General features: G+C 51.8%; 3 protein-coding genes across 6 annotated transcripts; 1 reads left to right on the top strand and 2 right to left on the bottom strand.

Moving 5' to 3' along the window:
- On the top strand, positions 1 to 10,399 carry eif3d (eukaryotic translation initiation factor 3, subunit D). Of its 4 annotated transcripts, none has more exons than XM_088930652.1 (16): positions 1 to 126; positions 1,515 to 1,642; positions 1,747 to 1,792; positions 2,386 to 2,522; positions 2,932 to 3,017; positions 3,663 to 3,735; positions 4,243 to 4,364; positions 5,153 to 5,285; positions 5,780 to 5,927; positions 6,045 to 6,175; positions 6,744 to 6,826; positions 7,400 to 7,529; positions 7,725 to 7,867; positions 8,609 to 8,801; positions 9,406 to 9,505; positions 10,295 to 10,399. In XM_088930652.1, exons 2-16 carry the CDS (start codon positions 1,520 to 1,522, stop codon positions 10,306 to 10,308), a joined length of 1,662 nt encoding a protein of 553 aa, XP_088786778.1. In that variant the 5' UTR covers positions 1 to 126; positions 1,515 to 1,519; the 3' UTR covers positions 10,309 to 10,399. The 4 variants fall into 4 exon arrangements, with proteins under 4 accessions (XP_088786778.1, XP_088786779.1, XP_088786780.1 ...); XM_088930653.1 differs by having other exon boundaries at positions 9,406 to 9,499; XM_088930654.1 differs by having other exon boundaries at positions 4,249 to 4,364.
- A 269-nt stretch (positions 10,400 to 10,668) lies between these two features.
- Positions 10,669 to 16,478, bottom strand: sult3st1 (sulfotransferase family 3, cytosolic sulfotransferase 1). Its single transcript, XM_088930651.1, has 6 exons — positions 16,257 to 16,478; positions 15,112 to 15,314; positions 13,810 to 13,936; positions 12,885 to 12,979; positions 12,424 to 12,604; positions 10,669 to 11,934 (listed from the first exon to the last, which is right to left on the bottom strand). Exons 1-6 carry the CDS (start codon positions 16,408 to 16,410, stop codon positions 11,801 to 11,803), a joined length of 894 nt encoding a protein of 297 aa, XP_088786777.1. The 5' UTR covers positions 16,411 to 16,478; the 3' UTR covers positions 10,669 to 11,800.
- A 102-nt stretch (positions 16,479 to 16,580) lies between these two features.
- On the bottom strand, positions 16,581 to 24,470 carry LOC148821624 (uncharacterized). Its single transcript, XM_088931219.1, has 8 exons — positions 24,448 to 24,470; positions 20,568 to 20,731; positions 20,132 to 20,245; positions 19,688 to 19,744; positions 19,040 to 19,135; positions 18,379 to 18,444; positions 17,783 to 17,884; positions 16,581 to 17,546 (listed from the first exon to the last, which is right to left on the bottom strand). The coding sequence occupies exons 2-8, from the start codon at positions 20,718 to 20,720 to the stop codon at positions 17,505 to 17,507; spliced, it is 630 nt and encodes a 209-aa protein (XP_088787345.1). The 5' UTR covers positions 20,721 to 20,731; positions 24,448 to 24,470; the 3' UTR covers positions 16,581 to 17,504.
- Between the last annotated feature and the right edge of the window lie 181 nt (positions 24,471 to 24,651).

The following is a 24,651-nucleotide window of genomic DNA, read 5'->3' on the forward strand; positions in this document are numbered from 1 at the left end:
CAGGAAGTACGATCCGCTTTACGGCCCCTGTCTTCCGCCGGCGTTTCGCCACAGCTTCATTCTGAATTGTGAGATACCGGGGACTAAAATCTCAAGACCATCCAAGACGTAAAGACCGAGACGGAGGTAAATAACCCCAATAACTGTTACAGGGGAGTTTTCCCGTTTGTCGGTGCCTGTATTGAAGGCATGGATGTTGTTCTTCATACAAATAACGCGGTTGGTTTGAGCCGATGTAGATTAACTAGGGGCGGTGGACGCACCCAGAAAGTCTGTGCAAGAATTCATTATCAGTGCTAACTATAGTTAAGTGTAGCGTCCTGCAGTTATTGAATACGAGGGGCCCTTGGCTTTCAGTCCAGTCTGAGGTGGGTAGCGGTTTAAATCCAGCGGGTCCCCCAGGAAACTGGCCGGGTCGCGTCTGGGGGAGCAGGGCCGGTTGAAGAGGTTTGCAACAGGAGTGTCCGCTTGTCAGCAATCCCCGCCAGACCGGTGTTTGGATCTGCGACGTTATTAACGTTACAAAGAAAGGAGCTGTAAAGGAATTGGAGCAGGCGTCGTTAACGAGACCGCCGCCGGAAACAGCTGAGGTCTTGTGGGCCCCTGGTCGTGGCCTCCCCGGTTTCTGGGAAGACCCGGAATCGAGCTGTTCTGCAGGAAAAAAACAACAACAACAACAACACGCCATTCATTAGTCACGGCCAGCATCGTACCTGCTAGCAGACCTGTTGGCGTTTACGAGCGCCACTGGGGAGGCGGTTTTTAGGTTTGCCGGTTCCCCCGGTCTGTGTTTTAAAGGGGGGGGGGGGGAGAGACGGCTTTAGGACGCGGGCTGGGACGCGTTTCACCAGCGGCCATGCGGGCGTGTAATTCACCTCGTCTTTGGGGAAATAGTTAATAGGTTTATTCCATGCTGGGGAAAAAAAAAATGAAGAAAGGAAACACAACGTTTCGGCCGTGGAGCCTTCTTCAGGTGTGTGAAGGCTGAAGAAGGCTCACACACTCACACTTTACTCCCCGTTGGCTCGTCTTCTTGCCCCGTCTCTTGGCATCTCAGTCATGGAGCTGAAGTCCCAGGTGAAGCAGGGGGGCGCAGCTGCAGTCCTGGGGGGACGGGGGGGATTCTGGGTCTCCTCCTGCCCGAGCCCCGAATCGCCGCGTGAAGCTCATCGTGTCCCCGATCGGACGGATTGCAGGTGTCGGGTCGGTGATGACTAGTCCACTGCGCAAGCCGACAGGTTGACAGTGTCACTGGAGACCAGTGATGAAAGCAGTGCTGTACAGAGTCTGAGACCTGGCGCCTGGCCGTGGGGGGGTAGGAGTGGGAGTGTTGTGGTCTCTCCTAAACTGGGTAATACCGAGATCACGCAATCAAGTGTTTTTTTTCTCTTCTGCGTCTGCTTACAAGACACTGAGCTGTGTTTCTGTGCTGGGTGGCCTGGTGAAGCTCCAGCCCACCGAGCCGTGACTGTAGGCGCCTCCTCTCTCTCTCTCCCCCCCCCCCCCCTTTCCAGGGATCATGGCGAAGTTCCACGCCCCGGTGATCCAGGATAACCCGAGCGGGTGGGGTCCGTGCGCGGTGCCGGACCAGTTCAAGGACATGCCCTACCAGCCCTTCAGCAAGGGGGACCGCCTGGGCAAGGTGAGTGGTGCTGTGAACGCCCGGACTTTCCCCTTGTCGCCTTGTTTTTAAGGTCCCGGAGTGGGCGCGTGGCTTGCCCCCTCTCATCCTCCTCTGTGTTTCAGGTCGCAGACTGGACAGGAGCGACGTACCAAGACAAAAGATACACAAGTGAGTGGTGAAGTTATTTAGTGGAACAAGTAAGAGGTTTATTCCCTGCTGGAAAGAAAAGAAAGAAAACACAACGTTTCGGCCGTGGAGCCTTCTTCAGGCGTGAGAAGTTATTTAGTGGATTTGCAGTCTACATACTGTCGGAGGCTTTGAACACCATATGCACAGGCATGCATTGGAGCCACTTTGTTTACGTATATTGAAAGCAACATATTAATTGCTACTTATCAAACCTGTAATGAGTTAAGACTTACCGGGACCTGGAATACTCAGTTTCTTGTCCAGCGTTGTCATCTTTTTTCATTGTGGATTCACTTTGAGAGTGTGGGGAGGAGGACAGGACTCCCACAGCAGAGCAGTCTGGGCTGTTTCGGGTTCGACTTGCTGGGCGTCCTGGAGCCTGAGGTCGTCTCGGCTGCAGACATGGCTTCCAGCAATGAAAACAGTACGGGGGTTTGCGGCTTGCGGAGCCTCAAACGGATGAAAAATGCTGAGCAGCTGGGAGTCTGGTGGTGTTTTTGTTTCCCGGGTTCCCCCGAGTGCAGTGTGCTCATGGAGTTGGATACTGAAGCGCGTGTCTTTTCGTGTCCCAGATAAGTACTCGTCGCAGTTTGGCGGCGGCAGCCAGTACGCCTACTTCCACGAGGAGGACGAGACCAGCTTCCAGCTGGTGGACACAGCCAAGACGCAGAAGACGGCCTACCAGAGGAACCGCATGAGGTTTGCGCAGGTACGGAGGGGCCGGCCCTGTGTGTCTGTCTGTCTCTGCCGGGCGTGCAGGAACGGAGGGGCTCTGGGTAGCTCAGTACAACTTTCAGACTGCGCCCGTCTCCGGAAGAGGTGACGGTACAGGAAGCAGATGCTTGTTCCGTTTGTATCCGTTATCATGTTTTTTGTCGTCTGTCTGTCTGTCCGTCCCTGAGGATCAGAGCTCCTGTCCCTAATGCAGTCTGTGCCTGTCTGTCTGTCCGTCCCTGAGGATCAGAGCTCCTGTCCCTAATGCAGTCTGTGCCTGTCTGTCTGTCCGTCCCTGAGGATCAGAGCTCCTGTCCCTAATGCAGTCTGTGCCTGTCTGTCTGTCCGTCCCTGAGGATCAGAGCTCCTGTCCCTAATGCTGTCTGTGCCTGTCTGTGTTGCAGAGGAACCTCCGCCGAGACAAGGACCGCAGGAACATGATGCAGTTCAACATGCAGACCCTGCCCAAGAGCGCCAAGCAGAAGGAGAGGTGAGAGGAGACCGAGCTGGCTGGAGACAGGGGAGGGAGGGGGTGGTGTTCGACACGCTGAACCCCGCAGGGTTTCTGCAGACGGTTACCCTTGCAAGCAGCTGCAAGTCCACTTACAGTGCAGTGAGAGGAGTAGTACGGTATTGGCCGTTGTAAATGGATATTGCTAAATGCGAGTGCTAAAATTGAGCATTGTGCCACCACTGGCACTGGACAGCCCTTCTGAAAGGTTTGCCAGATGCGCGATGCCTCAGAAATGCACCGCTTGATGGCTTTCAGCCTTCGTGAGGGTTCGGAAGGCCAAGTCCCTGGACAGGCCCGCGGCCCCACAGCTGCTCCCACAACCCCCCCGCCAGCCTCTGGACAGTTTCTTCTGTGCGGAGCTCGGCGGGGAGCAGGGTTCGGAACTTGCGTCTCCTCCAATTGACCTGGTTCTGCAGCGTCCGCGTTGCACGGTGGGGCGGGGACCCTCGGTGAGCGTGCCCCTTCGGGTTTGAAAAGGGAAGAACGGTTTTTGGGAAAGGGGGGGATTGGTGGTGCTGGGTTTCAGCAGGAGGACAGCAGGTTATTTGCAGCAGGGAGCGGGGCTCCTGGGGGTTCTGGGCCGAGAGCTGACTCTGCTGTGTAACCCCCCCCCCTTGTCAGGGACCGCATGCGGCTGCAGAAGAAGTTCCAGAAGCAGTTCGGCGTGCGGCAGAAATGGGACCAGAAATCACAGGTAAGGGGAGCTCGTGGACAGACCTGCGGCGGGTTTCCCATCTGCCTCTGCAGCTGTGGCCTTGGGACTTCACGAGAGCCGACGCTCCGTGCTTGGTCCATAATGGCTCGGCCACGTGTGCTTTGATAGAATTACATTGTGTACCCGTGCAGAGTAATTTCTTTTGTGACCGTATGCAGCAGGTTAGTTGTCAAGGCTGTTTCCGAGCGAACGCGAAATGGAGCTTATAGTTTAAATAAGTTGCTGCAAGTTGCTTGGGTGCGCCGTCGATGAGGGGGTTGCCAGTTCTCTTCACAGCTTCTTGATGTTGTAGTCTTTTAACTTCCGAGTAGTATTCGATGCCCACGGAATGATTAAGACTGGGGGTCGCCAGCCGTCTGGTGCAAGAGAGCGATCCTTCAGGTTCCGAGTGTTTCCGGTTCGTTTCTGCCTGAGCGCGGAGGCAGTCGCCGGCCCGGCCGGCGCCTCTCTGGGTGAATGTGCGCTCAGGCTGCCCTGCTCCGGCAGGCACAGCTGAAGCCCCGTGACTCCTCAGTGGAGGTCCGCAGCGACTGGGAGGTGAAGGAGGAGATGGACTTCCCTCGCCTCATGAAGATGAGATACATGGAGGTGGCCGACCCCGTCGACATGTGAGTACCCCCCCCCCTCTCGACCCCCCCCCCCCCTTTCTTTCTGCACGTCAGTCGGTCGTTCAGAACTCTCCCCCCAGAAAACACGCAGAAGCCACATGGGGTTTAGGAGCCCGGAGGTGGGCGCAGTGCAGGTTTTACTCTGGTTCCGTGACAGATATTAGAGGTTCCCTTAAGAACACCACTTCTCGTCCTGCTCGGTGGAGCTGAATGTCTGCTCCTTTGACCGAGGAGAAAGGCCGCAGGGCGTGTTGCAGTCAGCGCCCATCGTGATAGACGTGGAGCCCTGTGAGTTTGCTGCGTTTGCGTTATCTCTAAACCCAGATGGGAGCGTTGGTGTGATGGGTGTTCTGTAAGGGACCTGGCTCTCTTGTCTTGCTCTTCTGGTCCCCATGGCGACCGCGGTGACCCCTCTCTGCCCCTCAGCGAGTGCTGTGACAGGGTGTCTACCCCTGTATATACCCCTCATTGCCCCTTGGCAACCACTGTGACAGGGTGTTTACCCCTGTATATACCCCTGTACCTCTGTATTTACCCCCCTTTGCCCCTCAGCGAGTGCTGTGACAGGGTATCTACCCCTGTATTTACCCCTCTCTGCCTCTCGGCAAGTGCTGTGACCGGGTATTTACCCCTCTATCTCTGTATTTACCCCTCTCTGCCCCTCAGCGAGTGCTGTGACAGGGTATTTACCACTGTACCGCTGTATTTACCCCTCTCTGCCCCTCAGTGAGTGCTGTGACAGGGTATATACCCCTGTACCCCTGTATTTACCCCTCTCTGCCCTTCAGCGAGTGCTGTGGGGCCCTGGAGTACTACGACAAGGCGTTCGACCGCGTCACCACCCGGAACGAGAGGCCCCTGAAGAGCATCAAGAGGATCTTCCACACCGTCACCACCACCGACGACCCCGTCATCCGCAAGGTGACACCGAGCTGCCTGTTACCCCCCAGGCACAGACACAGACACTGTGGGGGGGGGAGGGGATGTTGTCACAAACACAGGGCGTGAATACTGTACCGTCGCCCAGCGGACAGTGGTGGCCCTTTGTCATGTGGCACAGTACATGACTTTAGGAACAAGTACAGGTTCATTCCATGCTGGGCAGAGAAGACAAGAAACGGCCTTTCGGCTGCGGAGCCTTCTTCGGGTGCGAAACGTTGTTTCTTTTCTTCCGTTTTTAGCACGTGTATAAACACATTACACGTCTGAGTACCAATTAAAAATAAAGGGTGTCGATTATAAGGAGTTACGTGGCACATCTCTGCCCCTTGACGGGGTTCATAGGAATTTGGTTGCCAGGGGTTGGCGGGTTATTTTGTACAAACCCATGTGAGCTGTCCAGGCCCCCTGATGGGTTCGAGTCTGCCGGCTGTGCCAGTGACCTCCCGCGTGTGTGTGCGTGTGTATCGTTGCAGCTGGCGAAGACGCAGGGCAACGTCTTCGCCACGGATGCCATCCTGGCCACCCTGATGTGCTGCACCCGCTCCGTCTACTCCTGGGACATCATCGTCCAGAGGGTGGGCAACAAGCTCTTCTTCGACAAGAGGGACAACTCCGACTTCGGTGAGCTCCAAGGGGCTTCCGCCAGTGTGTGGTAAAGGGGAGTGGGGGCATTTGTTTTGGGGTGCTGCGCTGACCCTAATTTGACCTTTCTCTCTCCCCCCCCCCCCCCGATCCCAGACCTGCTGACAGTGAGCGAGACGGCGAACGAGCCCCCCCAGGACGAGGGCAACTCCTTCAACTCTCCCCGCAACCTGGCCATGGAGGCCACCTACATCAACCACAACTTCTCCCAGCAGTGCCTGCGCATGGTGAGGAGCAGGGGACCCCCCCCCCCCTCCCCGGATCACCGACGCCTCTCTCACACTCTCACGCGCGCGTTTCCTGGGCTCCCGCCTCTGGATACGCACTGTGATGGGGAATGGATAGGTTCTCCTTCTTTAGAACCCGTGGTTCCGGGAGGAGCCCGGGATCTCTCCCTATGAATTGCCGGTCGCGCCGGCTGCAGGGGATCTCTGCTTGTTTTAACGTTCTCGCGCGGGGGGGCGTGGGCAGGAGGGATAGAGTGGCTCCCGACTCGTCCCTCGCCCGGCGACCAGCGGACTACTGACCTCGGCGGCTGCTGTGTCGCCGGGCCCCTTCGGCAGGCGGAGGGGCGGGGTCTGCCTTCCCGTTTCGGCTGCCCTGTCCTGCCCCTGAGCAGAGCCTGCGGCCGTGCGGTTTTTACTACGCTGGCACCGGCTCCAGGCGGCAGCACTGGGAGGCCCGGTGGGGTGGCGGGCCGGCGGACGCGGGGCCGCGGCTCCCCGGGGCGGTGGGGTGGCAGGGGGGCCCACGCATGGCTAACGCCATCTCTCTCTCGTGTCTTCTGTGCGTCAGGGGGAGAAGTACAAGTTCCCCAACCCCAACCCCTTCGTGGAGGAGGACATGGACAAGAGCGAGGTGGCTTCTGTAGCGTACAGGTGAGTCCGCTTTTACGGGCAGACCGGCCAGGCTCGCAGCTGCTGGGCTTCAGTGGGCTGCCCGCTGGGGGCTGCTGGCTAAGAGCTGCTTTACCTTTTGCCTCATTTCTACTGGGCAAGAGCCGGTTTTCACCACAAACGCCCACACACGCGCCAAAACGCCAAACGTATCTTTAAAACAGAACCAACTGCACTTGTAAAGGAAGCAGACCGTGCCTGCCTCTGGAAACCATCACGCACCCGCTTACCCAGCTTATCCATCCTCTCCATTTTCTGGGTGCTTCTTGCAAATCAGAGTTGCAAGGCAAACCGGAGCCTATCCCAGCATGCAGCGGGCACAAGGCAGGTTACACCCTGGACCGGAGGCCAGTCCATCACAGGGCACACACAGACACGCACTCGGAACCAGTTAAGCTGCCAGCATGTCTTTGGACTGGGGGAGGACACCCACACTAACACGGGTAGAACGTGCGAGCTCCACCCAGACAGCACCCCAGGTCCAGAATTGAACCCAGGGCCCTTAACTTAACTGGTGAGCGAACATCTCTGGTTGATCCTCCGCGCCCGCCGCAGGTACCGCCGGTGGAAGCTGGGTGACGACATCGACCTGATGGTCCGCTGCGAGCACGACGGGGTGATGACGGGGGCCAACGGGGAGGTGTCCTTCATCAACGTGAAGACCCTGAACGAGTGGGACTCCCGGGTGAGCGCCTGTCCCCTCCTGCCCTGCCTCGGCGGGCCCTGAACTTTCCTCGCCCGCTCGGCTGCCGTCGGGGGCTTTATCCCGGGCTCGTGCCCGGGGGCCCCCTCAGCAGGGGGAGCGCGCGTGACCGTGTTCCCACTCCGGACGCGCGTGGCCCTCCTCTGAGAGCGTCTCCCCCTTTCTCCCCCCCCGCAGCACTGCAACGGTGTGGACTGGCGTCAGAAGCTGGACTCCCAGAGAGGCGCGGTTCTGGCCACCGAGCTGAAGAACAACAGCTACAAGCTGGCCCGCTGGACCTGCTGCGCCATGCTGGCGGGGTCCGAGTACCTCAAACTGGGGTGAGTCCTACTTTGTCGGGACTGACCGGACCGTACTAACTCGGACAGAAACAAGCTTCCTATTCCCACATTCCTGCTTCACCTCCTCTGTTCTTTCTGTCAATGACTGACCAGCGCAGGGGTCTCCCGCCCTGGTACCGGAGAGCCCCAGTCCAGGTAGTCTTCTAGGTCACCCTAAATCAGGGTCCCAGGGAGCCCCAATCCAGGTAGTCTTGTAGGTCACCCAAACACAGGAGTCTCGTCCTGGTCCTGGGGGGGGTCATCCTAAACCACCTAATATTTAAAGATCTACGAACAGTTCTTTAAGCAATTGACCAGTTTAGCAAGTGGTGCTTCAGGGAAGGGAATTCTGATTGATTCTTGTTCCAAGTGATGTATAAAGTAATGTGATTGGGCACGCCAGCCTGTGTAACTGAGCACCATTAAGTGGCTCCAGGTCTTGATAGCCTGATGTGAATGCTGCCTGTGAAACTTGTGGGATTGGGGCTCGCTCTCCAGGATCCGGGTTGGAGACCCCTGGACTAGCAGGATCTCGGACTGGAGCGAGACCGGGATCGTACGCCTCCCTTTCCTTCAGCTTTTATCCCATCCTCCGTGTTCCTGATCTCTTCAACTGGAGACCCGCATTCGCCCGTCCTCCCTACCTCCCTCCCTCCCAACCACCTCTCCCTGCTTTTATTCGAGTTCGGATTAGAGAGCCTCTCCTCCCCGTGACCCCTCTCTGACCTCGACTCTCCGAAGGTACGTGTCCCGGTACCACGTGAAGGACTCCGCCCGGCACGTGATCCTGGGCACCCAGCAGTTCAAGCCCAACGAGTTCGCCAGCCAGATCAACCTGAGCATGGAGAACGCCTGGGGCATCCTGCGCTGCGTCATCGACATCTGCCGCAAGCTGGACGAGGGCAAGTACCTCATCCTCAAGGACCCCAACAAGGTGAGAGAGAGGGGGGGGGGGGTGGCGGCGGCGCCGTGCGGACCGAGCCCGGAGCGCGAGGCCGAGACCGGTCGAGCTCGTGCTCCACGTTGGGAGTGCAGCGGCTGCCTCTCCCGTACTTTTCCCCGAGACTGTTTCTCAGTTTTCCGTCATGCAGTGCTGCACCAGGACCTGAAACCACCCGAGTGTCACTGGCCCTAAGAAGTACTGCCTGCTCTGTGCTTGTAGCGTGATTCCGGGGTGCAGGGTTGGGGGGGGGGGGTGTTCCGGAGTTCACGATGGAGATGTGCAGCCATGCTCAACCAGCCAGTCAGGACCGGGCTGTTTAATTTGGAGGTTTTAAAACTCTCATCCACCGTGGTGAGAGGGCAAGACCGCGTGAGCGTGCCAGCTTCTTAGAACTCGCTCTGTTGAGGCGCTCTTGTTGTCACTCTTATTTATCCGTGCGTAGTCCCGGACCGTGAAGCTCCTGTGTTCAGAGCGGCTCTCGTGTCCGTGCGCCTCTGCATGGCGGTGCTTCTCCTTAGTGTAAAGGCTCCGTCCCTGCTCGGCTCGCGGCCGGCTCTCTGGGCTAGCGTTCAGTGTCTGACCTGTCTGCCCACAGCAAGTGATCCGCATCTACAGCCTCCCCGACGGCACCTTCAGCTCCGACGAGGACGAGGATGAGGAAGAGGAGGAGGAGGACGAGGAGGATGAAGGTCAGGGTGGGTCAAAGTGGAGGTGGTAGGGCGGCTGGCGTCTTTGCGTGTGTGCGTTTGTGGTGGAAACTGGTTCTTGCCCAGTAAAACTGAAGCAAAAGGTAAAGCAGCTCTTAGCCAGCAGCTCTATCACCCTGTAGCACCCAGCTGTTAGCCCACTGAAGCTGTGAGCCTGGCCAGTACCTGGATGGGAGACCTGGGAGAGCTAAGGTTGCTGCATGATGAGGTGTTAGTGGGACCATTAAGGGGCCTTATACCCCCACTATAGTGACGGGGACACTATACTGTAAAAAGGCACCATCCTTCACATGAGACATAAAACCGAGGTCCTAACTCTCTGTGGTCATTACAAATCCCAGGGCATTTCTCAAAAACAGTAGGGGTCAAAGTACTCCCTGGCCTTTACCAGTCATGGCCTCCTAATAACCCCCCTCTCTGAACTGGCTTCATCACTCTGCTCTCCTCCCCACTGAGAGCTGGTGTGTGGGGAGAGTACTGGAGCATCGTCCAGGTGGGGGTACACATTGGTGGGGTGGAGGGGGATCCCCATGACCTGTACAGCACTGTGAGTGGAGTGTCCAGAAAAGCGCTGTAGAAGTGCGAGGAATTATTAATTAAATGGAAATGTGACGTAATTCTGAGGCCACGCACTGCACCACAGAGATGAAATATTGTCAATTAAAAAAAAACAGACACGTAACATCATCCTCCTGTGGCTTCTATTCAGAGTGGGAGCGAAGCTGTCGTGGTAACTGAAAACTCTCCTTCTCTCTCCCCCCCCATGTCTTTCTCCAGATGAGGAAAACTGAGAAGTCACATCCGGGGGGTACCTGGGGCACCGCAACACCACGCTGTACGCTGGCAGAGGGGAGTCGAAACCAATAAAGATCAGAAATAAGAGCCCGTTTCCTGCCTGGTCTTTTTCCGAAGACGCACGAATGGCACTTTGGTCCGTTCCGGGCTTTACTGGCCTTGGGGTTTTGCAAATTAGTCGGCTCCGGCTGTTGGACACGTGGGTGTGAGTCCAGTAAAAAGTAGGTGCACTACACTTGTAAATCCTCAGAAAGGATCGGCGTTACAGTTGTTAGTTACAGTTGTGTTCATTTTCCTGAATAGCCAGGAGCACTCAGAACATTGTAGGTATACGAGTGAAACTCACTGACGCTACATTTACACCAGTATGAGTTTATTCGTGAATCGCAAGCAGCACATCATAACGTCATCAAGCAGGATAGAATACCTTCTTGACTTTGTAAATATGCAGAATACATTTCCCTTAAAGAGACACTAATCAATCAGTAGGTCAAATTCATTTGTCTCCAATCAAGATGTTGCCTGATTGCCTTGAGCTGAGGTAGATGGGTAATGATCAGGTGATGATATAATGATAAGTGTCCTTTTTGCGCAAAACCAAGTCCTGGATGGTTGGATCCTTCATGTTTTGAAACATCACGGATATTTTCCTTTCTTCCTTGGAATTAAACGTGTGATCATTCAGATTTGGTCAGAGGCCGAATCTGGCGCAAGGACATGTTAGGTTTAGGTATACAAGCCTTGTTGCCAATAGAATTATTTTGTCCCAGATAGGAGAGGAAATTTCAGATCATTTTAAAATAGCCCAAAACACCCCTTGTTTACATCTGTATCAGGTCCTGTTTGAGAGGCCTGGGGCCAGAAACCACTAGACTGTGCTCTGTTTTGTGTTTACTGTTGTCTTGTATCTGGCCTGTGTTGGAGGCTCACTGTAACATGGTTGGCCGGTTATCCTGCCTAGTATGTAATATAGTAAGTACATAATCATCCGCAGAGCAGGAGACTTAATTTCAGGGCTGTTCGAGCACCATGTAGGATGGTGGCAAGCATCTTGCACTTCACAGGCTAGGTGGACCAGATGCCCTCCGGTTTTGCAGGCTGTATTATGTCTCTATATCAGTTTTCTGTTCTGATCTATGAACGGGCTTCATCACTCTGCTCTCCTCCCCACTGACAGCATGTGGGGAGCATACTGGTACACTCTGCTGTCGCATCATCCAGGTGGGTGCTACACATTGGTGGCGGGGGTGGGATTCCCCATTACCTGTTAAGCTTTTGACTGAAGAGTCCAGAAAAGTGCTGTAGAAGTGCTAGGAGTTATTAATTAATACAGCACTGCAGCAGATCTGAAACTGAGTGTTGGGAGACCCACTGAAGACCATTGACTGTGTATTTCGTGTTTGACTGGGGTGAGGCGGGGTACAGCCACCCCAGCAAGCGGGGTCCGAGCGTCCTTCGACCCCCCCCCCCCCATCATGCTGCCTGTTCTTAATTAAGGACAGGTTGCTCCGTCATTTCCCAGGTGAACTTCAGAGGCAGGTCACCCATCCTCTCTTGAAAGACCCGGTCGAATCGCTCGCTCTGGGCGACAGTGAACACGTTCTTCCAGTCCCCAACTGTACCTGCGGAAATACAGACGAGCGTGGTGTGCTGGCTCGCAAATCCGGGATGTGACCGAACGGGACCTCGAGGCCCTCCTAGCTTCCTGTCCCGCCGCGCCCCCAAAGGCTAGCACCACTGATCCAGTCGAAGCCTAAGAAAACCCCACTGGGCTTTTAATCACCCGCCCGCGCCTCTCCTGCCTCGCCTTCAACCCAGATAAAACCGTTTACCCCCGCCTCCCCTGCCCCAAGAGCCTCGGCGACGCAAGGAAACCTCCTCGTTGCTTTTTGGGCTGGCATAGCCTGGCCCTTCCGAGAGCCCTTGGTTCTTGCTGAAAGAGAACTTCCCCGAACGCAAGAGGGCTTTCCTTATCTGACCCTCATTTCCATAGGGCGCGCGCCCGGCTGTAGACGAGAGGCCAGCCTGAGGATGCACAGTCCGGGTGAAGAGGATGACCGATTTCCTCCAGCAGCCGTTGGCCGTTGGCGGCCCCATGCTGGACGTCTCACCTTTGCGCAGGAACCGGCCTTTCTCCCTGAGCAGGAGGTCCGCGGGCAGGAACTCGTAGTTCGCGCGGGGGTCGTCCTTCATGGTTTTGAAGGCGGCCTTCTCCGCCACCCTGTCGACGGCCGCGTCGTCCAAGCTCCTGCCCAGGAAGGCGCCGATCTTCCGCACGGCCGACTTCAGGTCCTGGGGAGGGAGGGAGGGAGGGAGGGAAGGGGGAGGCGCACAGTAGGACGAGCAGGAACATTTTCACACGCCGCACGATCCAGAATCACCCCTGCCTTCCCCACCGACACGGATTTGGTTAGGGTCTACGCAACAACCGCGGTGAAGCTCGAGAGAACGCAGGCAGCCCCCCAGTCAGCGGAGGTGTGGAGACCGGTGCTGAATGACTGGCTCCCGTGCGGACCGACAGCCCGACTCTCTCTCGCGCGCGCGCGCTCCCTGCCTGACCCCGCGCTCTCACCTGGACCATGTCCTCGTACGCCAGGAAGAGGATGTCGAACTGCCCCCGGCAGGCATGCCATTCTCGGACGTGACCGAACCAGGAAGAGCCTCCCACTGCAAACAGAAGAGGCGCGGGACTCAGACCGCATCGCTCGCCGCCGCCCTGACGCAGGGTGGATCTCGACAGAGGAGGAGCGAGCTAACTCTTTCCCTCGTTTTGCCACCACGGTTCAGGTTTTGTTCCTGCGGTTGTCCTGGACCAGCAGCGTTGTTCCTACAGCTCAAAGCTGACCCATCCCGCCTCCTCCTCAAGGCCGGGGTTGTTGCCTTCAGAAACAAATGTGCTACTGGAATGACCTTTGACCTTTTCAAAAAGACTCCGATAAGAAAGAAACTTCTCCGTTTTTAATTCTTGTCCTTCTGCTCAGTTCTTGCTGCTACCAGGTGATCACACCCGTACTGTGTGACACTAGATTTCTAATAATATTAGGAAGTTACAGAATTGTATTTGTACACCTCGGTGCAGTGAAGTGTAGCAGACTGCCCTTCTGTACTGTAGCACAGCCTTTGTAATGTATGAGAAAGTGCTACTGCACATACAATTCACGGGTCTTGAAGTTTTCGGACAGTGTTATCGTACAGATGAGATCTCTTTGCTGCAGAATAAAATAATTCTGTTTCCGGAAGTCATTTTAGAAGCAGAAAATCTTTTTTTTTCTCTGCTGCAGCGTTGACGTCACAATGCTAAACCATGTGTTAGATAACTACTGCCAGACAGTGGCAGAAGCTGGAGCCTTTGTTCGTGAAAAATGCGTTTCTTCTAACCAGTCGGCAGGCATGGCCTGGCTTTGAGCCTCTGCCTTGAGTACAGGGCTCGTTCTGCACTAAAATCAGGAAACCCCATCAATCCCAGATAGGACCCCATCTCAGTTTCCCTCATATACCATCTCCATTCAGGTACTTCTCCATGAAGTCCTCAAAGCTCTTGGGAGTCTCCAGCTTGGCCCAGACCTGGGAGAAGTAGTAGTAGGACACCATGGCATCTTTGGGGTTCCGCATGACATACACAACCTGCAAGACACAACCAAGTGTTCTGGGGTAAAACGCCACAAATCCTGGAGATCGGAGCCAGGGTCCCAGTCCAGGATGAGCCCCTACAGCCCGGAGATCACAGCCAGGGTCCCAGTCCAGGATGAGCCCCTACAGCCCGGAGATCACAGCCAGGGTCCCAGTCCAGGTTGAGCCCCTACAGCCCAGAGATCACAGCCAGGGTCCCAGTCCAGGATGAACCCCAACAGCCTAGAGATCTCTGGGTTTGTTCTAGATGGGAAACCTGCTCATGACCTGCAGGCTGTTTGTGTTCATCCTATACTCTGACATTGGAAGGATTGTACTGAACCGGTCATTCAGATGTAAGAGATTTTCTGTAAGTGCTTATTTCTACAATGAGCCACAGGTGCTCTGGCTGCAGTCTTGAACCTGTGGCCTATATTATTCCATTGAACAGGTGCACAGTTCATATCTTATCAAGTGTTATGCAAGTGTAAATAGAGGGATGTTACATAAAGCTCTGCCCACAAATCTGCTCATGACAAAGTCCTCTATCTAGAACCAGTGCTTTTAGCTCAGTGGATATCACAGGCTATTGACCTTTGTTTCAGATTCCAGCTTGTACTTTTCAGAGGTCAAAGTCATCGTCAGGACGTGAAAATGAATTAATAATTCATTTAGTGATCGGTCTCTCTTCCCTTCTCAAAGCTTCTCAAGTGTCGAGTGTAGTCGGCGGACTGAACCGATACAGTCCCAGCTAATGCAACGAGACAGCTCATCTTCCTATATTTCTATAGGCGATTGTAAATATATCACCAGTCTTCCATAGACACTGGTGACTCCAACTCTGTGGGGTTCTGCTTACACAGCAAATGGGAAATGTGCCCCCCCTCTTTAATGGGTCAGCGTGTGGAATGTTATTCTAGACAGAAATCCTGTAGTGGAATAATCTTGTGCCACAGCAGCAGTATCGTCTCCACAGTCCAACAGCCACACAGGACTCCAACCAGCCTGCAAACCTACAGCTGTCCTTCGGCAGTGCTGATGACAGGGTGAGGGCAAGTTCATACACTGCCCATCAGTGCAGAAAGTGTGTGAGTGAGTGTGAGAGAGCCGGCGCACTCGGACAGCGCTGTGCTCAGCCGGGCCTTGAAGACGCGCTGCCGGGCCCCGTCCAGCAGGGGGCGCCCACGTACCTTGGCCCTCTTCTCCCTCAGCCCCCGGGGCAGCAGGGCAGGGGTGAGATGGGAGGCGAAGAGCCGGGGCGAGGGCCGGAGGCTGTAGTCGGGGCGCCCCTCCCGGTACTCCAGCCAGGGCATGCGGTCCAGGTTGTTGGGGTACGGCTCGGGACATTCGTCCTCGAAGAGGAGACAGAGGATCTGCTGGGTCCACACTGTGCCTGGCACAGAGACAGCGAGAGGAGGAGGAGGGAGCTCAGCCGGGCTCACCTCTGTACCCCTCCACAGCCTCTACAGCTGAGCATCGCACGATCCACTTTCAAAGACGGGAAAAAATTAAAGTTGCATCACTTTGCACGTCCTCCAGGACCAAGACTGGGAACCTCAAACCTCTAGAAGACTACGTATGGTTTGGGGGGGGGGGTCTCCCCATTGCAGTTACAATTACAGTGCGCTCCGATACTAATTAGGATAAGATCACTTTATCGGCCAGATACAATTTCTTGCATGAGGAATGTGTCTTTGCGCAGACCCCAGCTTGCTCTCCAGAGCCATTGTACGGCGCCCCTGGAGCAGCTGGGGTGAAGGGCCTCGCTCAGGGGCCCAACGGAGTAGGATTCCTCTGCCGGCCGCGGGATGCGAACCGGCAACCCTCCAGCCACAGATCCTGAGCCACAGAGCCATCGCTCCGCACTCTTTTTTTTTAAAGATAAGATGTTAAAACGGCCTGTTCTCTTTAAAGAGGGTTGGGTTCGTTAACTCGGGGAAAACATTAGCGTTGGACGAGCAGATCCATCATCATCATCATCATCATCGTCATCGTAATCAATCGCGGCTTTGTTCCAGAATTCACTGCGCAAAGTGTGCGGGTGACTCCTCCGCGGAGCGGGCCGGCGGAGTTGCAGTGAATACGGGGACAGGGGCACCCGGGTTAGATAACAGGTTAGGCTGGAGAGCAGCAGCTTAGAGACACGCAGACGTGAGCGGCACTCCCTCAAAAAATAAAACTATTTTACAAATACTGTAGTCGGGATACCTGTTTTTTTTTCCTGCTTGAATTCTGCCTGTTTCCCTCCCCTGTGAGAGCTGATACTCCCTCCTGCGTCACCCGACGGCTCGGAATTCGCCGGTCTCGGAAGAGAGAGCCCGGGCTGCAGTCCTACCTGACTTGGGGTAAGTGACCAGGAAGACGTCGCTGTCCCGGATTTCGAAGTCCTGGAGGGAGTCGATGTACTCGGGGGTCGTCTCTCCGACGGCGAAGTTGTAGCCTCTGTGGCGGAACAGGTAGGGGCCGATACGCTCGGACCCGCTCGCCATCTCCAGCCTGTCTGAGGGAGACGAGGGAACCGCGCCTGGACTTCGCCTCTTCTCCCGGAGGAAAAAACAAAGCCCACTTCCGGGTTCCACACACCCTCGCCCACCCAGCACGTGTTTTTTTAATTGCAAAAACAGTGGCCAGCCGGTTACTGAAGCAGCGATGACTTTATTCCTTTTTTTAAATCTTTTTGGAATGTTACACCTATTACAATTTTTTTTAACTTGGCAATTAAAGTTTCTTTTGTGTTTACAGCCACATCCAGTATTAAGATAGATCATAGAGGAAAATAGCACTAGAAATAAAAAATCAACCAGTTATCTCACATTACTGGTGAATCAGGTGTTCACCTCTCTGTGCCCATGTGTTTTTTTTAATCTATCCTCTAGTTTTTATTCTTGAAAGTTTTACCAAATTACTTTAAACTCTTAAACAAAAAGGGTGCATCTGAATTTCATGAAAAAATGGTACTGTTTTTAACCTGGAGGGCTTCTTGTGTCTGTGTTTCCAGATCTCTGTAAAGAACAAGCTCTGGACGAGCCAGGAACAGTTGTTCAGTTTGTCCTAATTAAGACAAATATGTGCAGATTTTGAACATTAACAACTGAGCTGGACTACAAATCTGCAGACACACTGACCCCTCCAGGACCAGGACTGGTCAGCCGTGCTGCAGACACACTGACCCCTCCAGGACCAGGACTGGACAGTCCTTCTCTGCCCAGTAAAAGAGATTTTGCTCAAAAGTATATCACAAAATAATTTCAGCTGCTGTCTCTATTAAATCACATGGCTCTGTTGGAGAGAGGCCACAGGGTTCATCACAGCTTTTGAGACTGGTAGATTCACAAAATATAAAACATTAATACAGTTAACACAAATTATAAAAGAGAAACCCAGCCTCTCCTGCCCTCAGCAGAAAACACCTCAACGCCTCTCGCCCCCCTCCCCTCTTCCAGCTGAGCAGGTGTCCAGCGAGACCCGACAGAGACCATCCGAGCTGAGCTCCGTCTTCTATCTCTTCTCATGTTTCAGGGCTGAAGCGCAGCTGGGTTTCCTGAGCTCTACAAAGGGAGCTGTCCAGGATCACAGGACACCCTTACTCCTCCAGTCCTCCTATCTCCAGCGAAGCGAGCAAGTTCTAAAGCACACCGGGAGGAAACCAGGTTTGACAGGGTGAGCAAGAAACAAATGAACCAATAATGAAAAAAATTATAGTGCCTTTTTATGACAATGGAGGTATGGGGCAGAAATGAAGAAAAATACATGATTTGCATTCGTTTACAGTGACTGATTAACAACACCGCAGATCCAAGAATCTGCCTCTGTGTCTGAGGTTGTGTGAGTGCAGGTGTGAGTCTATTCCAAAGCCATTACCTTCACTGTCGTGCTCCTCAGTCCGAAATACAGCAGGACGATTGTGAGACACAGGTCCAGGAGTACAAGCCCCAGCAGAGTGATTGTGAGACCCACAGACACCTAGAAATCAACACAGGTTGCATTAACAACACATTTCTTCACAGCCAGAGATCCCAAAGACTTTCACCACAAAACTCCCAGGGATGCAGAATCTGTTCAGTATTTGCCCCGGTCTGCATACCGTACTGAGGGACTGTGTGGCACAGAGGAACGCTGACAACCACGGGGAGCAGAGCTCTGGGCCTTCAGCTGTGTATATCAAACTGCTGATGAATGAACGATGAACCTCTGCCTGTGTCTGTGCATTCGAGTGCCTGTGGTTTTTCTGGGCATGAACTGTGCCAGGGGAGGAGGAGGGGTCACACTCAGAGAAGCAAAAAAAAAATATATATATGTCCTGGTTTTTCCAGATTCATATAAAAGAGAAAAAGCTGAAGCGTTAGCTTCATGGACACTTCTTTTAGGTTAAGGAGCGCCTGTTTGTGGTTAAAGAGTGAGCAAACAGTCCTCTCTTTCCTGAGAGTGCAAGGAAATACGAGACAGAAAGAGCTTACCTTCTTGATGCCATATGGAACATAGAAGTAACCAGTGTATTGGGAATGAAAACGTCTATAATAATCCTGTAATGACACAAATCAGTGTATTAAAATCTATGAAAACTTGTTTTCAAGAGCAAGGAGGGCTGTTATGAAAAAAGAAAGTCTAGCTTCTGCAAAATAACAACGTACAGATTAACACGGAGCTTGACATACAGACTTTACGCAATCTTAGAGTAAATGATCATCTAGAGTCCAGTGTTACAGCCACGGCACTGGGCATTTCCCTGACCGTGTCTCTGTCACAGCTCCTGCACTGGGATTTCTGCAGAGGTGTCTCAGGACAGCCCAGCGGCTTGGATTAGACTGTCCCAGCTTCATCCCGGGTGAAAATGGGTGAAATGTTAAGTTTGAAGGTGGGGTACAGCCGCAACACGACAGTGTCTACTTTCACAAACGATTACCCACCCCAGATCAGGAAGACACCTATCTTGGGGGGGATCGGTGCAAAGCCAGAGGCTATCCAGAGAGTGATGGGCTCTGTATACACAAGTTCTACAAACTAGTATAGAACGACCTACTTGGAGATAATGTTTAGTGCTCAAGTGTCGCTATATTCAGTATCTAGTATTTATTGTTCTGATAAAGTCCAAAGCAAACCAGTCCAGTTTGTCCTCACAGAAGGTCTGGCGCTCAGATCTGTCAGATCCACAGTGTAGAGGACAGCAGCGAGGAGCTGACACATCAGAAAGCCCCAGTTGACCTTAAGAGCCACCTGCAGGAGAAGAAGACTGACTTTCACACAGGTCTTCCAAGAGCGGAGCCCCAGAGCACAGAACTACTTCAATACCAAAACACACAAGCGTGGCGATTGGACTGAGAGAAAGCCTGGCTCATCAGCCCATGTGCTTAGAAATGTATTTACCAATCATATGCAGCATCTCAGAGGACAGGGGAAGCCAGCTTTAAAGGCTTTATATAAAATAAGGTTTATGATTATATTGTTATTATCTCTCAAATTTCTGAATATATTAGTAATTGCTGAGTAGCCTGTACTGGCCTGCTCACCTGTGCTCAGGTGTGTTTAAATAGTCACTGTGGCCTGTACTGGCCTGCTCACCTGTGCTCAGGTGTGTTTAACAGTAGCAGAGGATTTATACAGACAGTCCTGGGAAGTGTCTAGAGAACAGAATGGGGACGAGGTCATTTTGTCAGCTGGAAACAGAAACAGAAACCCTGTTCTGCAGCCGAAGGTGTAAATGAACAATGAGATTAACCAACAGTCTCTCTTCTAAAAGTACAGAACGCAGCCGAGAGTCTGACTCACCAAGAAAAGACGCCTCTGAGACACTGCCATGACAGCCAGGATCCCGGCTCCAACGCTCTGGATCGGAGAGAAGAGATCACTCTTGAGACACACGGAGCGAATCAGCAGCTCACAGAAGACATACCGCCTGATGAACTTTCTCTGTGCTTTACAGATACTGAATGATGACGAATATGAATTTGCTATTTGTATGCCTGGCAGTAAGTAGTGCTTGTTAAACCAGCTGTATTATACAGCAGGGAGCTGCGTCGGCATGCGTGGGCTGCACAGGAACAAGTAAAAGGTTTACTCCATGTTGAAAAGAGAAGAAAAACACATAGTTTCGGCTGTGATCGACCCTCATAAACCTTCCTTTGTATTATACATCTTGGTAAAGTCTATGTACATGTGTTGCACAGACCGTTCATGGCCTTCGGAGGCCAGAGAGAGACTCCCGATCCTCACCACTACTCCCAGGGCGATGGGCACCCTGAGCAGGGAGGTGAAGCAGGGAGGCGCTGTGAATATCTGGACGAGTCCAAGGCCCACAGTCACAGCGCCGAGGAACAGCTGGGCAGCCTACGACACGGAGCAGGGAAAGGCGTGAGAGGAGAAAATCCCGCTTGTTTTCTCCTTTAAGGGCTCATTGTTTTGTTTTTTGTTACTCTGGGGTAGAAAGTTCTCGCCTTTTCTTGTAATAGTCGTTGGAAAAGCTCAAGGGAGAACACATAGCGAGTGTCAGTGAAGGACAACTGAGTTTAAAACAAAACAAAACAAACTGACTTAATGATGGAAGCTGCGCGAACTTTGTTGAAATTTATTTAAACAAGAAGAGCAAAGCTGCTCTTCGGGGATGAGCGACGGACGCCCTCCCCCTTGGACAAGACGAACGGGTTTGTACCCCGAGAGGAGCGACGGTCTCCCCCAGGAACTTCCGCCGCCATCTTTCCTCCTCGGGCGGCAGGTGGGGGATCAGCCGCGCGCCGCCGGACACGGGCTCGTCCGCGGGGTCCGCGTCCACCCTGGTCTCCATGACAACGGGAGAGGAGGCCATCTCCCGGGGCGCTGGGCCAGGCCGGAGAGGAAGAAACCATAAGTAATCATAATCACAAGCAAGCTCCGAAAAGCAGAGGGAGAGCGGTTAATCTCCAACAGCAGGTGTGTTTTAGAATTGACAGATATTTGCCTCGCTGTCTTGACCGGTATCGCCAGTGCTCACGGTGCAGGTTTTGGTTTTACAGGTAGTTTCCCCATTCGTAACCGACCAAGACGTGCAAAAATGTCATTTAATTGCTTATCCAAACCGTTCGTTCATTAAGTTAGGAAAAATATGATCAGAGGCTGATAGAAAACATCCAGCCCCTGGACTGCACTGGTCCGGAGCGGCCACGGTCCTGTAGCTTCTACATGTTTCTTTAGGGATTAGGGACTTAATGAACTCGAGTAAATCCAGTTTGTATTTAATAGTCTATTATCTGAACGAATTTCGTAACATATCGGCCTAACGCGGTTAAAACAGTATTGCGCAACGTTATTTGCAAGTGGCTGCATTTTAATAATCCGTTTTCAAGGTGGGAAACTAAGACAATATGAAAAATACAACTCATTCGGACCTTTTAAAGATATTTTAAAATATGGCAAATGACCATTGAAGCGAACAATTGACTAAAATACGGTACTAAAGTGTGTAAACAATTGAGTAAAATATGGGAATGAATAACTTTTGTAAAAACTTAAAGTCTGCTGCAGGGCTCCAACGACGGCAGCAATGTGTCCGATATTGACTTCTCATTGAAAAAGTCTGGATGCTTGGGGGTCAAGAGAAGACAGAACTCCTTAGAAATGAACCCTGTAGTTCTTTTTGTATTGAAAACAAGTTCATTTCTACAGTATACTGCCTGGCTATTTCAGTCTTACGAGGTATTTTTAGGGAAGGTCGGTTTTAAAACCCGATGATTAATGAATTGCTAGCAAGGATTGACTCTTTGTTAAGAACAGTCCGTTTTATTATTATTATTATTATTATTATTAATGCATCTACTTGCGACTCGCTCTGTGTTTCATCTCTGATATAGAAAACTATTAACGTATTAATGCATATATATCTTTTAATCAGAATCATATTAGTATTCCAATCAGATTCCAGGTAAAAGCAAATTAGTATCAGGTGCTGAACGCATCTAGTTTGTGTGGAGAGGTGAAAATACTGTAGTTTCTCGAAGACGATCTCGGTCGTCTCCCTTCTTGTTTTCTGCGGAGTGGCGGTTCTGTTCTATACGACTCGGTGAAAGCCTCCAGATCCACGAGCGGTTCGGCCTCAGCACCGGTTCGGTCCGATCAGACGCACATCCAGGCTGCCGCAGCTTTTGAAACGAAAACGTGTTTGCCGAAAGCGAGTGCTGACAGCATTGCGAAGCTTATTAAGAACAAACAAAGGTTCTTGAATGTTCAGCGAGACGCGTTTTGTCGGCGGCGAAGATCCTGAAACTCTTTTAACAAGTTGTGAATTTTAGACAATCTGACCCGAAACCTGCAGTTACTCAAGGCGTGTGAGGCGAAATTATAACCAAAGACACATTTCAGGGCTAAATGCAGTCATACTACTTTTATTGCACTGTTGTTGCTGAAGAAATGTGGTTAAAAAAAGATATTCCAAAAAAACGTTTCTAACAGACTTAGTGAGCATTCACTAGCAGAAACGGAAATCTCCAATTAAGACACCTACCGGCTCACAATCGGCGCGGAACTGCTCCAGACCCGCTAACTCCTAGAAGTGTGTCCGATCGGCGTGTGATCAGTCGGCTTGAGTAGCTGTCTGTCTGTGGTGGAGTCCTAGAGTCTTCAAATCCAGGAAGCCCAGAGACCGAAAATGGTGACTTCACTGGTGAAATTGTCTTCCTGCACAGCAATTTTGTGTTTCTGCTCCAACTTGTAGTATGTTCTGCTCTCCTAAAGGTTTGTTGTTGTAGCTGTTTCTCCCAAGAATGCTAAATCAAATCTTTCATGCTTTTTAATTTGTAAGGATATTCCAGTACTGGGCTGAAAACAAATACATCAATAATAATAATAATAATAATAATAATAATAATAAATGCCCCTAGATCGAATCTGGTTTGAATCTTGTGTTTGTGAAAACTGTCAACTGCCAGTGCAGGCCAACGTACAGTCTTTAAACTAATAAACCTCAGGAGATATCACAGACGTTTTAACCCGAAAGATTCTTCAGACAGTGACTGCAATTTCCAGCCTGCTACTCCCAGTGACTGGAAACACGCAGAATAGCTGGGATCTTATGACGGTCTTGAAGTCTGGATTTTTCATAAGGTTTCATTGTGCTTAACTGTCTTTCCTTCCCAGGTATATAAGTATACAGATTTGTACAGATTTCTACAGTATACTGCCTGGCTATTTCAGTCTTACGAGGTATTTTTAGGGAAGGTCGGTTTTAAAACCCGATGATTAATAAATTGCTAGCAACTCTTTGTTAAGAACAGTCCGTTTTTTATTATTATTATTATTAATAATAATAATAATAATAATAATGCATCTACTTGCGACTCTCTCCATGTTTAATCTCTGATATATATGCATTAATACGTTAATAGTTTTCTGTATCTTTTAATCAGAATCATATTTTTATTCCAATCAGATTCCGGGTTAAAGCAAATTAGTATCAGGTGCTGAACGCATGTAGTTTGTGTGGAGAGGTGAAAATACTGTAGTTTCTCGAAGACGATCTCGGTCGTCTCCCTTCTTGTTTTCTGCGGAGTTGCGGTTCTGCGGTTCTGTTCTATACGCCTCGGTGAACGCCTTCAGATCCACGAGCGGTTCGGCCTCAGCACCGGTTCGGTCCGATCAGACGCACACCCAGGCTGCCGCAGCTTTTGAAACGAAAACGTGTTTGCCGAAAGCGAATGCTGACAGCATTGCGAAGCTTATTAAGAACAAACAAGACGTGTCTTGTGGTGCTGCCTTTGACAACACGGGACACGGGAATAATACTTCCTTGCATTTAACGAGTTGTATGCGAATATAAAATCCTCCGTGCTCTAAAAATTCCCACCACTAAATCGCACACAGTTCCAGCTCGTTCCTCTTCTTGTGTTTGTAATTTAGAAGTAGAAAGATAATGAAAATAGCATTTTTGTTGGAGTGTCAGAAATTTAATAACAAAATGAGAACATGTGTTGCCTATGGCTTGCGAACTAATTCTTATGAAATGCCCTGCTGTTTCAGAACTCTCATTTTAACCAGCAGTTCAAGAAGTGTCTTCCTAAGGAAATTCTTCACTCCGGGTCACTGGAGCCTGCTTTGAAAAAAAAAAAAGACATGTTGTGGTAAATACACACTATACAACATAATGTGGTAAATATGGAATAGAGCATAACGGGCTTGATTAAAAAAAAACAATCTGTCTCTTTGCTGTAAATTTAAAATGCTGTAGAATTTTGCCTTATAAATCTCTTTATTTGAACCCCCTAATAGCGTGGTTTTTTATTCCTGTCTCAATCCAGTGTATTTCTGTATATTGCAGTGTTTTTACGTACTCTGGTATTCCACATTTTTTCTGGTCAATTTTTCAATTAGATCCAAAAGGCGCTGTCTTAAAGGCCTGAGAGTTACGATGTCCTGCGTTCACAGATACTTGCAGGAAGTCGCTGGCGACCCGTTTCGTGAAACGACCGAATTGTAAGCAGCTGAACAATGTGAAGCTGAGTCTGATTGTCTCTTTCCTCCGTCCTGCTCCGAGTTAACCGAGTTCACAGGTTTGGTGGGTGTACCTGTGATCCAGTAGAGCGTTGTTGTCTAACAGTATTGCTGATTCCACTCCTGTCTCCCACTAGCCACACTGTGCCAGTAAAACTCTGAGGTGAGGCGATCGTCAGGCCTTTATTTCAGCTGCAGTTCAGGCACCACATACTGTAGGAGGCTGAAATAAAGCTTTTACCCTGACCCCGTTCCCCAAGCTGAGTTCTATTTGTAGT

Source organism: Atractosteus spatula, chromosome 13, assembly GCF_055471065.1.
Source record: "Atractosteus spatula isolate fAtrSpa1 chromosome 13, fAtrSpa1.hap1, whole genome shotgun sequence".
Classification (NCBI taxonomy): domain Eukaryota; kingdom Metazoa; phylum Chordata; class Actinopteri; order Semionotiformes; family Lepisosteidae; genus Atractosteus; species Atractosteus spatula.

What these genes read in the sequence shown, in the direction of transcription:
- eif3d (XM_088930652.1), top strand. Translation starts at nt 1,520, where the DNA reads ATGGCGAAGTTCCACGCCCCGGTGATCCAGGATAACCCGAGCGGGTGG. An exon ending in AGGGGGACCGCCTGGGCAAG is followed by an intron (nt 1,643 to 1,746) that starts GTGAGTGGTGCT and finishes TCTGTGTTTCAG; the next exon opens with GTCGCAGACTGGACAGGAGC. An exon ending in TGAACGAGTGGGACTCCCGG is followed by an intron (nt 7,530 to 7,724) that starts GTGAGCGCCTGT and finishes CCCCCCCCGCAG; the next exon opens with CACTGCAACGGTGTGGACTG.
- sult3st1 (XM_088930651.1), bottom strand. Translation starts at nt 16,410, where the DNA reads ATGGCGAGCGGGTCCGAGCGTATCGGCCCCTACCTGTTCCGCCACAGA. An exon ending in GGTCACTTACCCCAAGTCAG is followed by an intron (nt 15,315 to 16,256) that starts GTAGGACTGCAG and finishes TCTCTGTGCCAG; the next exon opens with GCACAGTGTGGACCCAGCAG. An exon ending in CGTACGAGGACATGGTCCAG is followed by an intron (nt 12,605 to 12,884) that starts GTGAGAGCGCGG and finishes CTCCCTCCCCAG; the next exon opens with GACCTGAAGTCGGCCGTGCG.
- LOC148821624 (XM_088931219.1), bottom strand. Translation starts at nt 20,720, where the DNA reads ATGGCCTCCTCTCCCGTTGTCATGGAGACCAGGGTGGACGCGGACCCC. An exon ending in AGACCGTCGCTCCTCTCGGG is followed by an intron (nt 20,246 to 20,567) that starts GTACAAACCCGT and finishes TCCGTGTCGTAG; the next exon opens with GCTGCCCAGCTGTTCCTCGG. An exon ending in CCATCGCCCTGGGAGTAGTG is followed by an intron (nt 19,745 to 20,131) that starts GTGAGGATCGGG and finishes TCTCCGATCCAG; the next exon opens with AGCGTTGGAGCCGGGATCCT.